Source organism: Corythoichthys intestinalis, chromosome 1 (assembly GCF_030265065.1).
Source record: "Corythoichthys intestinalis isolate RoL2023-P3 chromosome 1, ASM3026506v1, whole genome shotgun sequence".
Classification (NCBI taxonomy): domain Eukaryota; kingdom Metazoa; phylum Chordata; class Actinopteri; order Syngnathiformes; family Syngnathidae; genus Corythoichthys; species Corythoichthys intestinalis.
This window is the reverse complement of record NC_080395.1, coordinates 59,799,996-59,816,356: the sequence shown is the minus strand read 5'-3', so window position 1 is coordinate 59,816,356 and position 16,361 is coordinate 59,799,996. Positions and strand designations below refer to the sequence as shown.

The 16,361-nt window shown below is 39.2% G+C and overlaps 1 protein-coding gene across 9 annotated transcripts in view; it reads left to right on the top strand.

The window, feature by feature from the left end:
* The window catches only part of neo1a (neogenin 1a), a 303,823-nt gene that overhangs the window by 230,528 nt on the left and 56,934 nt on the right, over positions 1-16,361 (top strand). For 8 of the 9 annotated variants that reach the window (XM_057834057.1, XM_057834073.1, XM_057834013.1 and 5 more), the window contains exon 8: positions 12,501-12,735. In XM_057834057.1, the coding sequence (XP_057690040.1) occupies positions 12,501-12,735 (235 nt within the window). The remainder of the gene's footprint in view (positions 1-12,500; positions 12,736-16,361) is intronic. The other variant, XM_057834047.1, reaches the window with a different exon arrangement.

Here is a 16,361-nt window from a genome sequence, read left to right as displayed (position 1 = left end):
AGTTAAAAGAAATTGATTAAGCCTGTAAATTGGGAGCAAACCAGTCCAAATCCTGGTCTAAAAAGCCATTTTGCCTGGATTTAAACAGCGTACAAAAATAGGGCTCTGCGTTTCATTACTTTCGCCGAACCCCTGAGACTCACTCACCAAACCCTTAGGGTTTAAGAACCACTGTTATAGTGTATAGTTGGCCCACCAATTTGACCTTTACAAATATTTTTTTTCTCTTTGTACATTGCTCCCGTATGTATTCTTCCCACTGCAGTTTGCAGATAACCACATTTATTTAAAAAAAAAAAAAAAAGTGCGGTTATTTGGATGCTGTTTTTTGGATTGTGGTAATTTGTATTTTATTAGGTTTTCCAATGAAAAACAGTATGATATGAGCACAATCCGACCAAGATCGTAACGTGAATGTGCTCGTATCCTGAATTGATTTTCCTCCATAAGAAATCATTTAGTTCCAGTTAACCACGACCCCCCCGCCATGTTACCCCAGAATAATAATTCAATGCATCATTTTAAGGTTAAATAGTAAGAAAAAGAAATTAAAAGTATAAAATCAATGTTATTTATATACAAGAACTTACCAGAACAAGAACTTGAACGCTTATGTACGGTACACTCTTTACACTTTTGCTTTGTTTCAATTCCGAGCATTCTTTTATTTTTCTCGACTTTGCTCACCATTTTACTGGGGAACATAGTTGATAGTATTCAATTGCAAGCACATGTAATTCAAATGCACCTCGATACAAATTCAATCACTGGTGACAACGAGGATGGGAAAGAGGGAAGCAGATGGGGTTTTTGTTGATGCAAAATGCTCGTATGCCCCTTGTGGGACGCCAAGACACTTGGGGAGACAAAGCAAGAGCCACCTGGCAGAATGCCAAGACACTTGGACATGCCAAGCGAGAGAGACTTTTCTGGCGGTCGTTTAGTAAAAATTTCTCGTATAACAAGACTTATTCTCTGTCGTGGGCCGTGGCCTGCTCGTATGATGAAAAACTCGTAAGGTGAGGTGTTCATATATGAGGGTCCATTGTACTTTTTTTTTTTTTTTTTTAATCAAATAACTTGCATTTCATATAAATCTTGAATTTTTAGAGCTGATAAAGGCAGTGGTATTTTCACAAGTCGTAATGGTGCTAGGCGATTTTTTAAACATTTAAATAAATAAATGAATAAATAAATAAAGTGAACACCTAAATACCAGGGTGATTCATAGTGCTATTTTCAAATGTTGAAGTGAGCATATAACTCATAATATGATTGAGTACACCAACATACTCACACACACATACGATACACATCCTGCACCAGTCTTTATCTCACTTGCATTAAGTAGTGGAATGTTGTTATTGCTTGTAAATTAGATATCATTTTTAATGGAACATTTCCCTAATACCTAGATATTGGTTAGAGTCCATTAAAATGATGGACTGTTCTTAATTTTTGTCGTATAATATTTTGTATAATGTGTCCCCTTCCTAATTCGGGTTGCTATGTTTAGCAAAATAAATATCCACGAGCTACACTTGCGAAACTACATTAATATTTTTGTGGGGTAACATTAAAATGATATAAACTCAATAATACCTACATGTCACATAATTTCCAAATTATATCCATCAAAAGCAAAAACAACCGTACAGTTGGCATTTATTTTATGTAAATATTGCAAACTATTACGCCAGTGCCGTAGCGGCTAATTTCTCCCATTGATTTTTTTCTAGGGCTGTCAAAATGATCGCATTAACGCGCGGTAATTAATTTTTTAATTAATGACGTTAAAATATTTGACGCAATTAACGCACATGTCCCGCTCAGACAGTATTCTCCCTTTTGGTAAGTTTTACAGCAACGTTTTTTGTGCTGTCTAACAGCGAACTCTTGTGGTCGCTTTGCGACATGGTTTATTGCTTTCTTGCCAGTTCAATATGGCTGCATGACGTCTCAGGCTGACGCCTATGTTGTAATGTTGTGCTTATATGATCCTTGGACAAGATTTGTCCGTAAGTATGGTTGTTGTAAAGAATGTACATATTATGTTAGTAAGCGAACTGTTATATTTTTTGTGTGAGACGCTTTTTGTTTATGTTTAGTGAACCTGTATAGCGTGCTAAGCTAACGTTGTTGCTAATGCAATGCTTGTGTACTTTTTTTTTGTAGTTTCACTACAGTCTAAAGAGGACAATGGTTTGAGGCCATTTTATTAATAAATCAGATGAAAAAGGAAGAAGTCTGATTATTAAGGCGTCGTTCACTAGCTGTCTAGCTTTGGAAAAAGTAGACACTTCAGTGTGAGGACAGCATAGATAGATTTAAATGACAGTAGAGTGAAATGCCCACTACAGTCCTTATGTACCGTATGTTGAACGTATATATCCATCTTGTGTCTTATCTTTCCATTCCAACAATTTATTTTACAGAATATATATAATTTACAGAAAAATATGGCATATTTTATAGATGGTTTGAATTGTGATTAATTACGATTAATTAATTTTTAAGCTGTAATTAACTCGATTAAAAATTTTAATCGTTTAACAGCCCTATTTTTTTCACAACATTTCAAACTGCTAGCATGGTACGAAAAATAAATGATAATTACCTTGAATCCTCGAACAAATCACTCCTGAGGCAATCCTTCCTATTTGTATGCGGTAGAGTTTTTCAACCTAAATCCGGCGTTGGATCGCTGCATGTGTTTGAGAATAACTGCGGCCGACTTCGACCAACTGAAGCGAAGTGTGGGACGGCCCCCCACTGAAGGCGTAGCGGTGTCTGGGGAATGTGTCCCGTCAATATCATTATGAAGTCTATTATACAATCCAGAATGGTAATTGTAGGGCTCAGAGGTTTCATTTGTTTTTTGCTTGTTTGTTTATTTGTGTAGTTCCAGACTGTAAGGCGTTAAGACCGTTGAGAACAGAGAAGAAGTGTGTTTCCAAGCATCTTGGGTGAGAGACTCTGGAGATGTGCAGCATCATTGGCTGTTTTGATGTGCTTGAAAGGGAGCCCAAGGGGCTTTGCCTTCCTTTTGCAGTCAGCCTGTGGCGTTTACATTGTTTACCATATCTGTGAATCTTTATTTACGAAGACACCCAGCGTGAAGTTTCTAGAGGGCATGTATTTGTATGTGTGATACTTATGTTTGTGATGAATAACAAAAACATACCGACTCACAAGGAGTCCATGGACCGTGACTGTGCACATTGGGATGTATGCTGTATTTATGGGTTAACATGATACATTAATTATAAATGCACCATCTCCAATAATTCCCAGTCATCACATTTAGGCAGAGCCGTAGACTTCATATGGACGTATCTAAGGGTGTCAACAATAATCGATGCGGCGATGCATCCCGATGCGGGGCAGGGACGATTCGATTCGATGCGGGCAACACACTGAATCGATTCAGCGCATTTTAAAATATATAAGTACGTTCAAACATCTTCCCTGCGCAATTCCGGTGATGCAATGGATTTGGTTTCCCCATTTGTATTGTTATTCTCATGTTTACCTGTAGAGAGAGCTACTTTACATTCAAAGCAAGCCCGTAGAGGTTAGATCGGGCCTAAAAAATTCCAGCCCAACCCTACACAGCCCGTTGGTATTGAAGCCCGACCGGCCAGATCAATTAACTATAGATTTGCATGCCCGAGCCGAGTGATGCAGGGAAAAAAATGCAGCAGCAGCAGCAATTTATTTTCATTTCTTCAAGTTTTCTTACTGTTTAAATAGTCTACATATTTTTATAAGAGTTATAAAAGCCTTTACACAACGAAATAACGCTGGGAAAGTTTAATATAAAAAAAAAAACACGGTTTTGCAGACACACAGAGGAGAAGATTCGAAAGGATCACATTTGCTGTTGTGTGCATAAATAAAAGTGTCTTTCCTAACAAATTCTCAGTTGGCAGACAAAAAACGCAAGTTTACTCAATATTTAAGTAGTCTACATATTTTTATGAAATTTATAGAAGCATTTACACAACGAAATAACGCTGGGAAAGTTTGATTTAAAAAAATAAATAAAAAACACGGTTTAACAGACACACAGAGGAGAAGATTCAAAAGGATCACATTTGCCTTTGTGTGCGTAAATAAAAGTGTCTTTCGTAACGAATTCTCAGTTGGCAGGGAAAAAACGCAAGTTTACTCAATATTTAAATAGTCTACATATAGTTATGAGAATGATAAAAGCATTCACACAACGAAATAACGGGAGGAGAAGAAGAAAAAGAGGGCTGCGCCACAGCCCTCTGCGCATTTTTTTTTATTATTTCTTTTTTTTTAAATACTTTATTAGTCCGGCGCGGCGGCCCGACCCGACCCACCGAAACGTGAATGCTTAACATTTCGGGTCGGGTTCGGGCACAAGATCTAACCTCTATGCAGGGGGGACGAGGAACCCAAATCCGCTTCCTTACCGGAGTAACGTCACAGACAAGCGCAGTTGTAATCGAGAGAGCAGAGAGATAGGACATAACATAACAATGGCTGAAACGGAGAAAGAGGGAGCGAGAAATATTATAGATATAAGATTGGCTAGGCCTACATTTTACTTTTGTTCTACATTGCAATTTAGTTGATGTTTTGTTTGCAACTGAACTGATCTCTGGATTGATATTGCGATAAAGATGCTGCTGCACTACAATATTTTCTTTGTCGTTTTCTTTAATATTTACTTGAATATTTTTATTGATGGGTCGTTGTGACTAAAATACAGTGACTGTTATTACTGATTTTGCACAGGAGTTCAGATGTTGCACTGTGTGAAAGGCTGCTACTGTGTGTAAAAAAAAAAAAAAGAGAAAGCCCTGGTCTCATTATAAGCACTAATTAAATGCTGTGATCTGATTTTTTTTTTTTTTAAGATATATAGGAAAGTATACTATTTTCATTTGACTTCGACCAGGAGTGACACAAGAGCCAATAAAAAGTTGTTTAATGTTTGTCCGCTTGTGTTGGCTCATGATTCACAAAAAATATGCTTTGCTTTAGAATTTTAATGCATCCCAGGCTTTAATGCATCGCAATGCATTGCCGAATCGAACCGAATCGAATCGTGACCCTCTGAATCGAATCGAATCGAATCGTGGCCTTCCGAATCGTAATCGAATCGAATCGTGAGGGCGGTGTCGATGCACACCTCTAGACGTGTCACATCCGTCATACACTGCACCTCGTCTTCAAGTAAGGGGCCTCCCCACATCAAGAGAAGTTATTCTCAAACACGCACGCAGAGATCTAACGCCGGATTTAGGTTGAAAAAGTATGAAAGCTGTACCGCATACAAACAGGAAGGATTGTCTCAGGAGTGATTTGTTCGAGGATTCAAGGTAATTATTATGTTTTTCGTACCATGCTTGCAGTTTGAAACGATGTGAAAAAAATCGAGGTGGGAGAGTCTGTCCATATGACAACAATCAGTCGTACACTGCACAAATCTGGCCTTTATGGAAGAGTGGCAAGAAGAAAGCCATTTCTCAAAGATATCCATAAAAAGTCTCGTTTAAAGTTTGCCACAAGCCACCTGGGAGACACACCAAACATGTGGAAGAAGGTGCTCTGGTCAGATGAAACCAAAATTGAACTTTTTGGCCACAATGCAAAACGATATGTTTGGCGTAAAAGCAACACAGCTCATCACGCTGAACACACCATCCCCACTGTCAAACATGGTGGTGGCAGCATCATGGTTTGGGCCTGCTTTTCTTCAGCAGGGACAGGGAAGATGGTTAAAATTGACGGGAAGATGGATGCAGCCAAATACAGGAACATTCTGGAAGAAAACCTGTTGGTATCTGCACAAGACCTGAGACTGGGACGGAGATTTATCTTCCAACAGGACAATGATCCAAAACATAAAGCCAAATCTACAATGGAATGGTTCAAAAATAAACGTATCCAGGTGTTAGAATGGCCAAGTCAAAGTCCAGACCTGAATCCAATCGAGAATCTGTGGAAAGAGCTGAAGACTGCTGTTCACAAACACTCTCCATCCAACCTCACTGAGCTTGAGCTGTTTTGCAAGGAAGAATGGGCAAGAATGTCAGTCTCTCGATGTGCAAAACTGATAGAAACATACCCCAAGCGACTTGCAGCTGTAATTGGAGCAAAAGGTGGCGCTACAAAGTATTAACGCAAGGGGGCCGAATAATATTGCACGCCCCACTTTTCAGTTTTTTATTTGTTAAAAAAGTATAAATTATCCAATAAATTTTGTTCCACTTCACGATTGTGTCCCACTTGTTGTTGATTCTTGACAAAAAATTAAAATTTTATATCTTTATGTTTGAAGCCTGAAATGTGGCGAAAGGTTGCAAGGTTCAAGGGGGCCGAATACTTTTGCAAGGCACTGTAGGTAGACATCTTATTTAGAAATTATTTTTTTCTCGGTTTGTTGTTGATTTTGTCCAGTTTTCCTCCAAATGCAGTCGAGTACTAACACCATTACAAAACTGTCGGAAAAAACACTATATTTTTTAGTTAGAATATTTAGTTCTATTATTTTTAGGAGGATCTCAACAGCATGTTGTTGGTTCGACAGTTTTCTTGCTCTAAACCATTTCCTTCTGGTGCACTTTCCCTCGCTAGCGCTTTTTACAGCTCAGTTATCATGAATAGCCAGGTTTTCTGATTTTGCCAGTTGTGAAAGTGAGCAGTGGCAGAAATGAGCCAAAAGTTGCTCCCAGCCACCAATAATTTTCCACAACATTTACCCCAGAACCATTAAAGCAATTACAGGATATTGTTTTTGCCTGCCACCTTTATTGTACACTTACATTGAACTCTCAGACGGAAGAATTCTTGTCCCTGACTGGAGCACTAGCATGCAACTATTTTGTGTGATTCAAATATAGAAGTCAGTGCTCATTTTAAGTGTGAGTGTGTGAATGTTGATTGTGGGAAGAGTGGTTTGAGGTTTTTAATGTTCTTTTAAGGAAGAAGCACTTTACTAATTTTGTTGTTTTAATTTGCAGTGACAACAAAGGCTTTCTGATTCTGTTTCAACATCGGTCTTTTTTTCTGTCTGATAAATGACCGTAGGATCAACCATTACCATCATGGAACATAAAAAACATGTTCAAAGATAATTACAAATGGCATTCAATTCCGAGACAATAGTTAAGTACACATTTTTCCCCATGAACCTGGCATGGTCTCGTATGTTTACCTTCATTGGTGTATCAGAACCTCCAGTCCCGTGTGTGTTTCTGGCAGATATGAATGCCGTATTTTAGTCTGAGCCTGACTCTTATCTGTGCACTCAGACCATTTGATGGAATACTTGGTGAATGTTAAGAATTGCACCCAAGGACACTGGCAGGCATTTGGGCTCTGTGAAAAAGTGTCACCTTGGGCCCTGCCACTTCATTGCCACAAATACAAAATACTATTTTCTAAGGCATCTGTCTGTGAAGGGCTTCATAAAATCTTCATCACTCCCCCCAACTTCTCGCACCCCTGGTCACATCTCTGGAATATTCCTAAAGCCAATGAGTGAAGTTAGAAGCAGAGTTGAAAGTTATACAAAGCTTAAATTTATGAGATCGGAAGCTCTTTGTTTTGTCGCAGTCTCTTTACTCTGGTCAGTGTAATTGTCCCTTGAACACTTGGCAAACATCTTAGTGCAGCAGCTGTTGAATCGTGGTTAAGAAGGCCACACAAAGAGCTCTGGGGTGCAGACAATGTGTCCAATTCTGCCAAGTGCTCCTTGCTACTGCCTCTGCATGTGACTAATTGTAATTGTATTTCCCAGTTGATAGGTCTACACCCCCCCCCCCCCCCACACACACACACACACACTCTCCAATATTAAGACAAATACTTCACTGTGAATGCCTTTACCCGGCTGTATTATGTGTTGGTGGCCCAAATATATTATGTAGATATGAAGTAACCTTCCTCATTAAAGCCTTAATGCCAGCTATTCATTACCTCCGGTACAAGGACTAATGATACAATTAATCAGCTATGAGTAGAGCCCTGCAATAGTGCTAGATGGCTGACGTCTCCGTACTGTAACAACCTCAGGCCTGCATGTACAAGACTGATTGGACAGAGAAACACTGGTAGTGCGGCTGCATGTCGATTTTTTGCAAATGACGGAAGATGGAAATGTCATTAGTGTCTCGGTCTATCAGCGATACTTTCCTCAACCACTTGCTTTTTTTGAATAGAAAGATAGGGAAACTGACAATAGCACAGTGTTTTTCATGATATCTCGAAGCACTTAGCCTCTATGCTCTTTGCTGGAATGACAAACTTATTTTAGTTCTGAGACCAAGCCCTAATGTTTTCTCAAGTGGTGGTAGTACAAATAGTTACGTAATATTCAAAATTATCTTTTGCCCAAATCAAATCTTGTGATCAAATCATATTAATACTCTAAAATTTCTGAACATATTTTAGTTCGGTTTTAGCACTATTTTCAATCATTTTCTTTCATTTACATGTTCCAGGCAGAGTTTAGAGTAGATCTGTATACATTTCATAAAACTTCACTTGAGAAACATCTCCAAATCCATCCAAAATTTGAGATCACCGCAACTGACTCAACACACCATGCAAACCTTTGCTTAGCGTCAGGTATAAAGTGAGCTGGATAATCTCCGAATAGAAAATGAATGTAGTTACTATTAGTAGCGCGCTTGAATGTTAATGTTCTGTCTTGAACATAGAGCAGATTGACAAAGTGAAATTTAAAAATGAAAGCAAGAATCTATCAGCTGTGACTATTCATGACATACACACTGAGTGCATATAGAAACTTAAGGTAGCTCAGAATGAAATAGTCACCCAGAAGTAGGGTTTCCAAACAAAATAAGGGACACCTCATCGGTAGAGCCGGCCGGCCTGATATCTGTCAAACTTTAATTATTTTTTTTGTATGTGAAAAGTGTTTTTTTTTTTTTTTTTTTTTTTAAATAATATAATATTTTCTAATTAAATCCCTAATTAAACTAATTAAATTAATTAATAATTATAATATTTTGTATTATTTATTACTATTAATTTTACTCAACATTGAATTATTTGGTACATATTTGAGTGACATGGCATATATAATATCAGAAATGTATTTTTAATAAAAAATCTACTAGAATGAAATCTGTCCTGCTAAATTAATAATTGCGTAATTTAACACTTAAGGTCCTGAGCCCGAATGTGTGTGTGGGGTTGGGGGTGTAGTTTTTTAAAGTGCAAGCAAACTCTCGGGTAAATTGTTTACAATTTAGGTGCGTTCAAAGTCCCCGCAGCTCTAACATTTTTGCAAATGCTCACTACAAATATAATGAATTTGACAGAACACAAAAATATAATACAATTAGTGAAAATGGTGTACACAGAACAAGAAAACAATTGATCATCATTTTGAACATGCTTTTTACTCTTGCTTCACTCAACCCTCTTATCTTCCACACTATATCCGTTAGCGACAGTACTTCGATCAATAAGATGAGTGGGATTTTGTAGTCATTGTTCCGTCAGCTCATTGGTCAAAAAGCAGTATCGGGGGGCAATGCGTTTCTCTGCATATTCTTATAAAGCATCATACCAGTATTCGTTTGTTCTGCAAATAAGACACTATTTTCGAGTTTGATGATAATAAGGGACAAAGCACGTCCCTTGAAAGCTCAATAAGAGACGCTAGGGCTAAATGATGCTGGAACAAACTGACATTGCGATACTTTGGGGGGTTTGCAATAATTGGGATATTAACACTGAATAATATTCACCAGACCTCAATAGCTCTGTTTGGGAAGACTTTGGTTGACTCATTACGACCACATTGTATTCATTAGAGATGTCCTGATCCGATCACAGGATCGAAAATCGAAACGATCGCGCCATTTTTCAGGGATCAGAATTGGGTGAAAAAGGATCGAGTTTTTAATTTTAAAATATATATTTATGTTTTTCTGCTTCATGCTCATACAGCCTCTCACTCTCCCTCTTGCTCCTTTTCTTGGGTACTTAAAGTCTGGCCAGAGAAGCCTCGATAGCTCTATGATCAAAGGCACAAATGTGTTAATCATCGTTAAGCTTGGTACACAGTCTGAATTGTGCTGTTGCAACTCATTCATTGTTTAATTTAGAGGCTGTTCTCAGCAGCGTGAGGTTTAAAGCAAAAAAAATCTGCTGATACACGGTAGGAGTGGGAACCTCTTCGTACCTCACGATACGATACGATTTGGGATACAAAGCTCACGATAATGATGATCTGACGATATGGCGATACAACGACTATCGATACTTTGGTCAGGAAATAATTCTATGATATTCTACAAACGACCAATAAACAGAAAAACAAGCTTCTGCTGTGAATTGGAATGAGTTTATCACTAGTAGACGTCCAATCCGTTTGAACTGGGAGGGTGGCAGCGAAGGAACGAACCTTCGCTGCCACCCTCCCAGTTCAAACGGATTGAACGTCTATGGCTGTCAGTGGCAGCCAATGCCAGGCATTGAGCTAATCTTGGGTCTTTTAAGGTCATTTACCTGTTGATTTTCGGTTACTTCCTGTTTATTTTGGGGTATTTTATGGGTCACTTCCTGTTTATTTTAAGTTACATAACAGGAAGTGACCTGGGAATCACCCAAATGAATAGGCAGTGACTCAAACTCAACAGGAAATGACCTAAAAGGAGCAGCAAGTGACCTGTAAATGCCCTGAAAATCGGACAGAATGACTGTGAATGCTCTGGTTTAGAACGAATGAACGTTTCTAGTCTAAATGGATTGGGCGTCAAGCACCGTCAATGCAGCCTTAGAGTTAACTGAGACGCTATTGTGTCGAAAGATTTTGGTAGCAACTTGTTGGTTCCTTTTTTTTTTCTTTTTTTTTTAGACATTGACACCTTTTTAAAACGATATCTCGATTCTTGGCAGGAGCATATCGATAACCTTTGGGGATACAAAGTATCACAATATATCACCATTTCAATATTTTGTCACACCCCTAATACACGGTATCAGCAGATTCTCAAAATCAGGTGACTCGGACTCTGGTGCAAAAATATGCGATCGGAACATCCCTGGTAATCATATAATACAGCTTAGTCCGGGCTAAGGGAGTTTATATGTGAATGATGACGATTGGTGTATGTAAAAAGGATCCTGAGAGCCATGTGTCTACACAATTATTGCTTTTATGAAGAAAAACAAAAGTTTACATTCAAAACAAAACAAAATCGCACGTCCTGCGATGCGACTGTTGCGCATTAGCACATGGCGATGTTGAAACGATACATTGTGCAGGCCTAAGAGACGCGTGCTTTTGTTTCTGAATACCGGACGATTCTGTTTTTCAAGGGACAGTTGGCAACCCTACCCAGAAGCTCAAACCTTTTGAATGAGAAGTCCCTAAAATGTGTCATTGTCCAGACTCCTTGGTTTATTTATTGTCTGTTGGTACATTTGACTTTATAAAAATCCTGCCTTCTACTCAAGTTAATACACAAATTCGTTTTGACACTGTCAGGAATCAACAATGTTGCAACATTTATGTGAGCTTATAGGAGCTACGTATATAAGATCATTTTGTGTACACAGTAGATGCACTGAAAGAAATGGTTAGTTACTCTGTGTCCTTGTGGATAGATAAGCATTTGTTACTCTGAGAGGAAAGTAGCTGCACATGTTTCACACAAATCCAAATGGACATTCAAAATGTAAACAAACGATTGCAAACCAAATTAGTGGTTTTGTCCCAATGGAGTGACAGCTAAATGAGCCAGCAGGACTTGCATTTGAACACACTCTGGCTAACAATAACACAGGCCGCACTTGACATGCTACTTTGCTATATTTATGCAAGACCCCATCACTTCTCCTGACCTGCACGCAAATGGAAATGTCCTGACATTCCTTTCCATATGGTTTCCACTCACCAAGCAAATGGAAAGCAGATTTCGCTACATCGTGCCACATATTGTTCTTTCCACCTCCCCTTCCTTCTGAATCCCTAATCAAACATTTCTGAAGCCAGGTTGTGGAATGAGGTGGAAAAATGTTTGAAAACATTATCTGGCATGTCTTAAGAAAGCTCATTCTTCAAGAAAGTATTCAAGTGTCAAAGTTTATAGTCTACTTTGGCTGATAAAGCCAATTAATATCAGTGCCATAAATGACAAATATTTCATGACAAATAGTTGTGTAAATGTCGTGTGCAATACTGTTGTTTTATAGAGAGCAGTGTAGTAATGCATGTGTAGTATCCCCCTGTATTGTGTAAGTGTAGTAGAACTGTTTTATTTATGTGTTTCCTTGTGATACCAGACGTCTTTTTTGTTACGTTGTTGTTATTTTGTTTTTCTTCTGTTTTTGTTTCCTTTCTTTCGTTTCACCGTCATTTCCATTTCACCTCCTTTTCCCGCTCTCCTTTTTCTGGGTGACACCTCTCCCATTTTCACCCCCCATGCTGCCTCTGTTTCCCCTGTATCCCCTCAACCCTCCCACCTCCTCTTCCCCACCCCAAGACGTAGCCCTGCCCCCACTCCCTCCCCCCTCACTGACTCCTAACACTACTGACCATGTAACGCCAGGCTCTGGGGGTGTAGCTGGTCCAGCGGGACCCACTCCCTCCGCCCCCCGCGATGTCGTGGCTTCGCTGGTTTCCACCCGCTTCATCAAGCTTACCTGGCGCCCGCCGGCTGAACCGCACGGAGACGAGCTAACCTACTCTGTTTTCTACAGCCAGGAGGGCATAAGCAGGTAATACACAGTCTACATTGTATCTGTGCATGAAAGCGCTCCTCTATGAGGGACCACTCTTGGTGCATTCCTGAGCCTCAGGGCATTGTGAAAGTGTCTCATTAAAGTCGTTAAAGCACTTTTTAAAGCTAATTATTTCCTCTAAAGGGTTTTCATCGAAATGAACAAACACTAGCACCTTGAACCCCATTTCCTCCCTCAAAATGCACACTTATTAGAGAAATTAAAAAAGGGAATTTAAGTAGCTAAGAGATTTTCATATTCATAATTGTATTTTCACTCTAAACAAGTAGACTACTTACTGTTCTACATAAATCAGGGATGGGTATTTTTTTATTCTTGCACATCTTTTCTTGAATATAAGTTTAAGCCCACACTTCCCTGTTCCAATCTCTCCATACAAAATGCAAAAAGCACAAAAGTCTTGAGAGACCTATTAATCTATCTCTTAGACCAGTAATTCCCAACCTGGGAGTCCTGAAGCCCTCTTGATTTTAAGGGTTTTAATTTTACTACATGGACACATTTATTTAGATTAGAGGTTAGATTTTGTGCCCGAACCCAAACCCGACCCGACCCGAATGTCGGGTCGGGTCGGGCCCACAATTTAAGCATTCACGTTCGGGTCAGGTCGGGTCGGGCCGCCATGCCGGACTAATAAATTATTTAAAAAAAAAAAAAAAAAAAAAAAATGGAGAGCAAGCACTCTGTATTGCGCTTTTGCTTGTGCGTGTGCACGAACGCCGTGGCGCCGGCCGCTTATCCTTCTTGTCCTCCCTCTCTACCGTTTGCGCACGGCCGAGGCGCCCCCCTCTCCTGTTCCCTCTCCTTGTCAGAGAAGCGCGTCCATGTGAGAACAATATCCCACACACTCAGAAATATGTTTAACAAACTTTCCCAGCGTTATTTCGTTGTGTGAATGCTTTGATAATTCTCAAAAAAATATGTAGATTATTTAAACATTAAGAAAACTTGCGTTTTTTTCTGCCAACTCGAAGAAATGAAAATAAATTGCTGCTGCTGCGTTTTTTCCGCGTCACTCAAAAAAAAAAAAAAAAAAAAAAAAAATAAATGGAGAGCAGTCTCTCTGTATTGCGCTTTTGCTTGTGCGTGTGCACGAACGCCGTGGCGCCGGCCGCTTTTCCTTCTTGTCCTCCCCCTCTACCGTTTGCGCACGGCCGAGGCGCCCCCCTCTCCTGTTCCCTCTCCTTGTCAGAGAGGCGCGTCCATGTGAGAACAATATCCCACACACTCAGAAATATGCTTAACAAACTTTCCCAGCGTTATTTCGTTGTGTGAATGCTTTGATAATTCTAAAAAAAATATGTAAATTATTTAAACATTAAGAAAATTTGCGTTTTTTTTCTGCCAACTCGAAGAAATGAAAATAAATTGCTGCTGCTGCGTTTTTTCCGCGTCACTCAAAAAAAAAAAAAAAAAAACAAACAAAAAAAATCGGGTTTTTCGGGCTCGGGCCTGCAAATCTAGTTAAGTGATCGAGCTCGGGCCGGGTCGGGCCTCAATACCAGCGGGCCGTGTCGGGTCGGGCTGGATTTTTTAGGCCCGAACTAGGCTCTAATTTAGATTAAAAGACTGATCGGAATAAAAATGCTTCGGGGAATATTCTGTTCCAATCAAACCCATTGCAATCAGGATTTTATTCCAAACGAGAGGGGTGGTTTATGTCTTTCTATAATTCGATCTGCTCGCATCGAAACACTCATTGCAAAATAAGAGAACAAACCGTCTTTACTGCGCACGTCTGTGACGTCAGTATATGCATCTCTGTTACTACAGGAAATAGTGGTAAGACACCTGTACAATACCTGACTGCGGCCAACAGCCGCTACAAACTACGCCCACGTTGCTACAAACTACGCCCACATGATGCTACGGTAGATATCACATGTATATAGAACAGGATGCGAAATGACAGACTCGGCGGTGTTAGTAAAGAGTCGCCATCTTAAAGCAGTAGACTTCTCAGCGACGCTCTGTTGTAGCTAACCTAATTAACTTTTTATCCAAAATACTCCTGAATCGGCAAAATCTTGACTTGAATCTATCTTAAAATAATGAAACAGTTTTAAAACTTTCACATGTCGAATGTCGAAGGAAAATAATGCAATAACGGGAGCAATTTTAACAACTTTAACAGTTGATTGACAACATTAAATTACATCCAAAAATATCAAAGGTTACAGTCTTGTTATCGCAATATCCACTATACCCCTGCATCTAGTTAAGTTTAGGATAAAGAATCTGCGGCTGCAGTCAGACCGTTCTTCGCTTAGTAGCACACTGAGCGGAAGACAGGAAAGGCGCAAGCGTGAACTCCTCTGTATCCGAGACGAACATATTGCTGGAGATTTGAAATGGTCTTACAATTGTTGAAAAATCTGTCGGTAGAAAAACGAGAATAATCCGTGAAATTATGCTAAAGTTAAAAGTAGAAATGGACGGACGTTTTGTTGACACGGAAGTTTCTACGGGTACATTTAGTTAAATCTACACCTGTCAAAATAATCTGTTCCTCCTGTCTGAGTGTCAGAACTCTCATTAAAACTTAGGTTGCCTCGCCTGTTGTGTACAACGGAGATTCATCGATAAATAAAGAATTAAAGTTTTCCCACATTTTCTGTTCTGCTGTTTTATTTGAAAGTATATCGTTTGTGTTTTACAAGTATAGTAACCCTAACCCTGTGATATTTAAGTTGGAAATATAATATAGAGAAAAAATGTACATGGGGGATCACCAAAGCTTACAATGGTAAAAGTATGGGTCCCTGGAAAAAAAAAAGTTTGGGAACCACTGGCCGAGAGAATAAGGCTTTGGGATTTAATCCAATCCACACCCTGGTTTGTAATGCTAAAGTTTACCAACGCCATTTTGGGAATTTTATGCTTCCGACTAGGCATGTGCCGGTATGAGATTCTGCTGATATGAAAACCTTAAACAAAAATATCACGGTTTCACGATATTGCAATTACAGCTCTAAAATTTGTTACGTTGAGAAAAAAAACATACTTTTTCCATTTAACTTGATTTTTATTTTTCAAAACATATCAAATTGGAACATTAGTATAATGTTAAAACAAATGAAAAAAATATTAGTGAAATTTTCTAAATAAAATAAATGCAGTCCTTTAGGTGAGCCTAAACTCACAGCCACAGCTTAGCAGTATTACCATCAGAACAAAAATATTTGATTTTCCACAAAAAGCTTGTGTGTATGACTTGTATCAGGTTCACATTATACACTCTCTTTCTCAACACAGACAGTTGCCAGAGAGAAAACAAACACCACGTTTTACCACCGCTAGACGCACTAAACACGCTGAAGTTAACTCTTGTAGCTGGTGGGAAACGTTCATGACAGTGTTTACTAACCTTTAATTTTGTATAAATGCGAAATCATATTGGAGGTATCGCCTCCTCCGCAGCCACTAAGGGTGTAACGGTACATGTAATAGTATTGAATCGTTTCGGTACGTGGTGCTCGGTTCGGATACGTACGGGCACGTACCGAACGAGTTTCTGACGTAATATAATCCTTACTTTCCGAGGCTGTGAGTCGATCAGGTTACAGTTTCTTTGTGTAGATTAGATTTACTCCGTCTTCTCT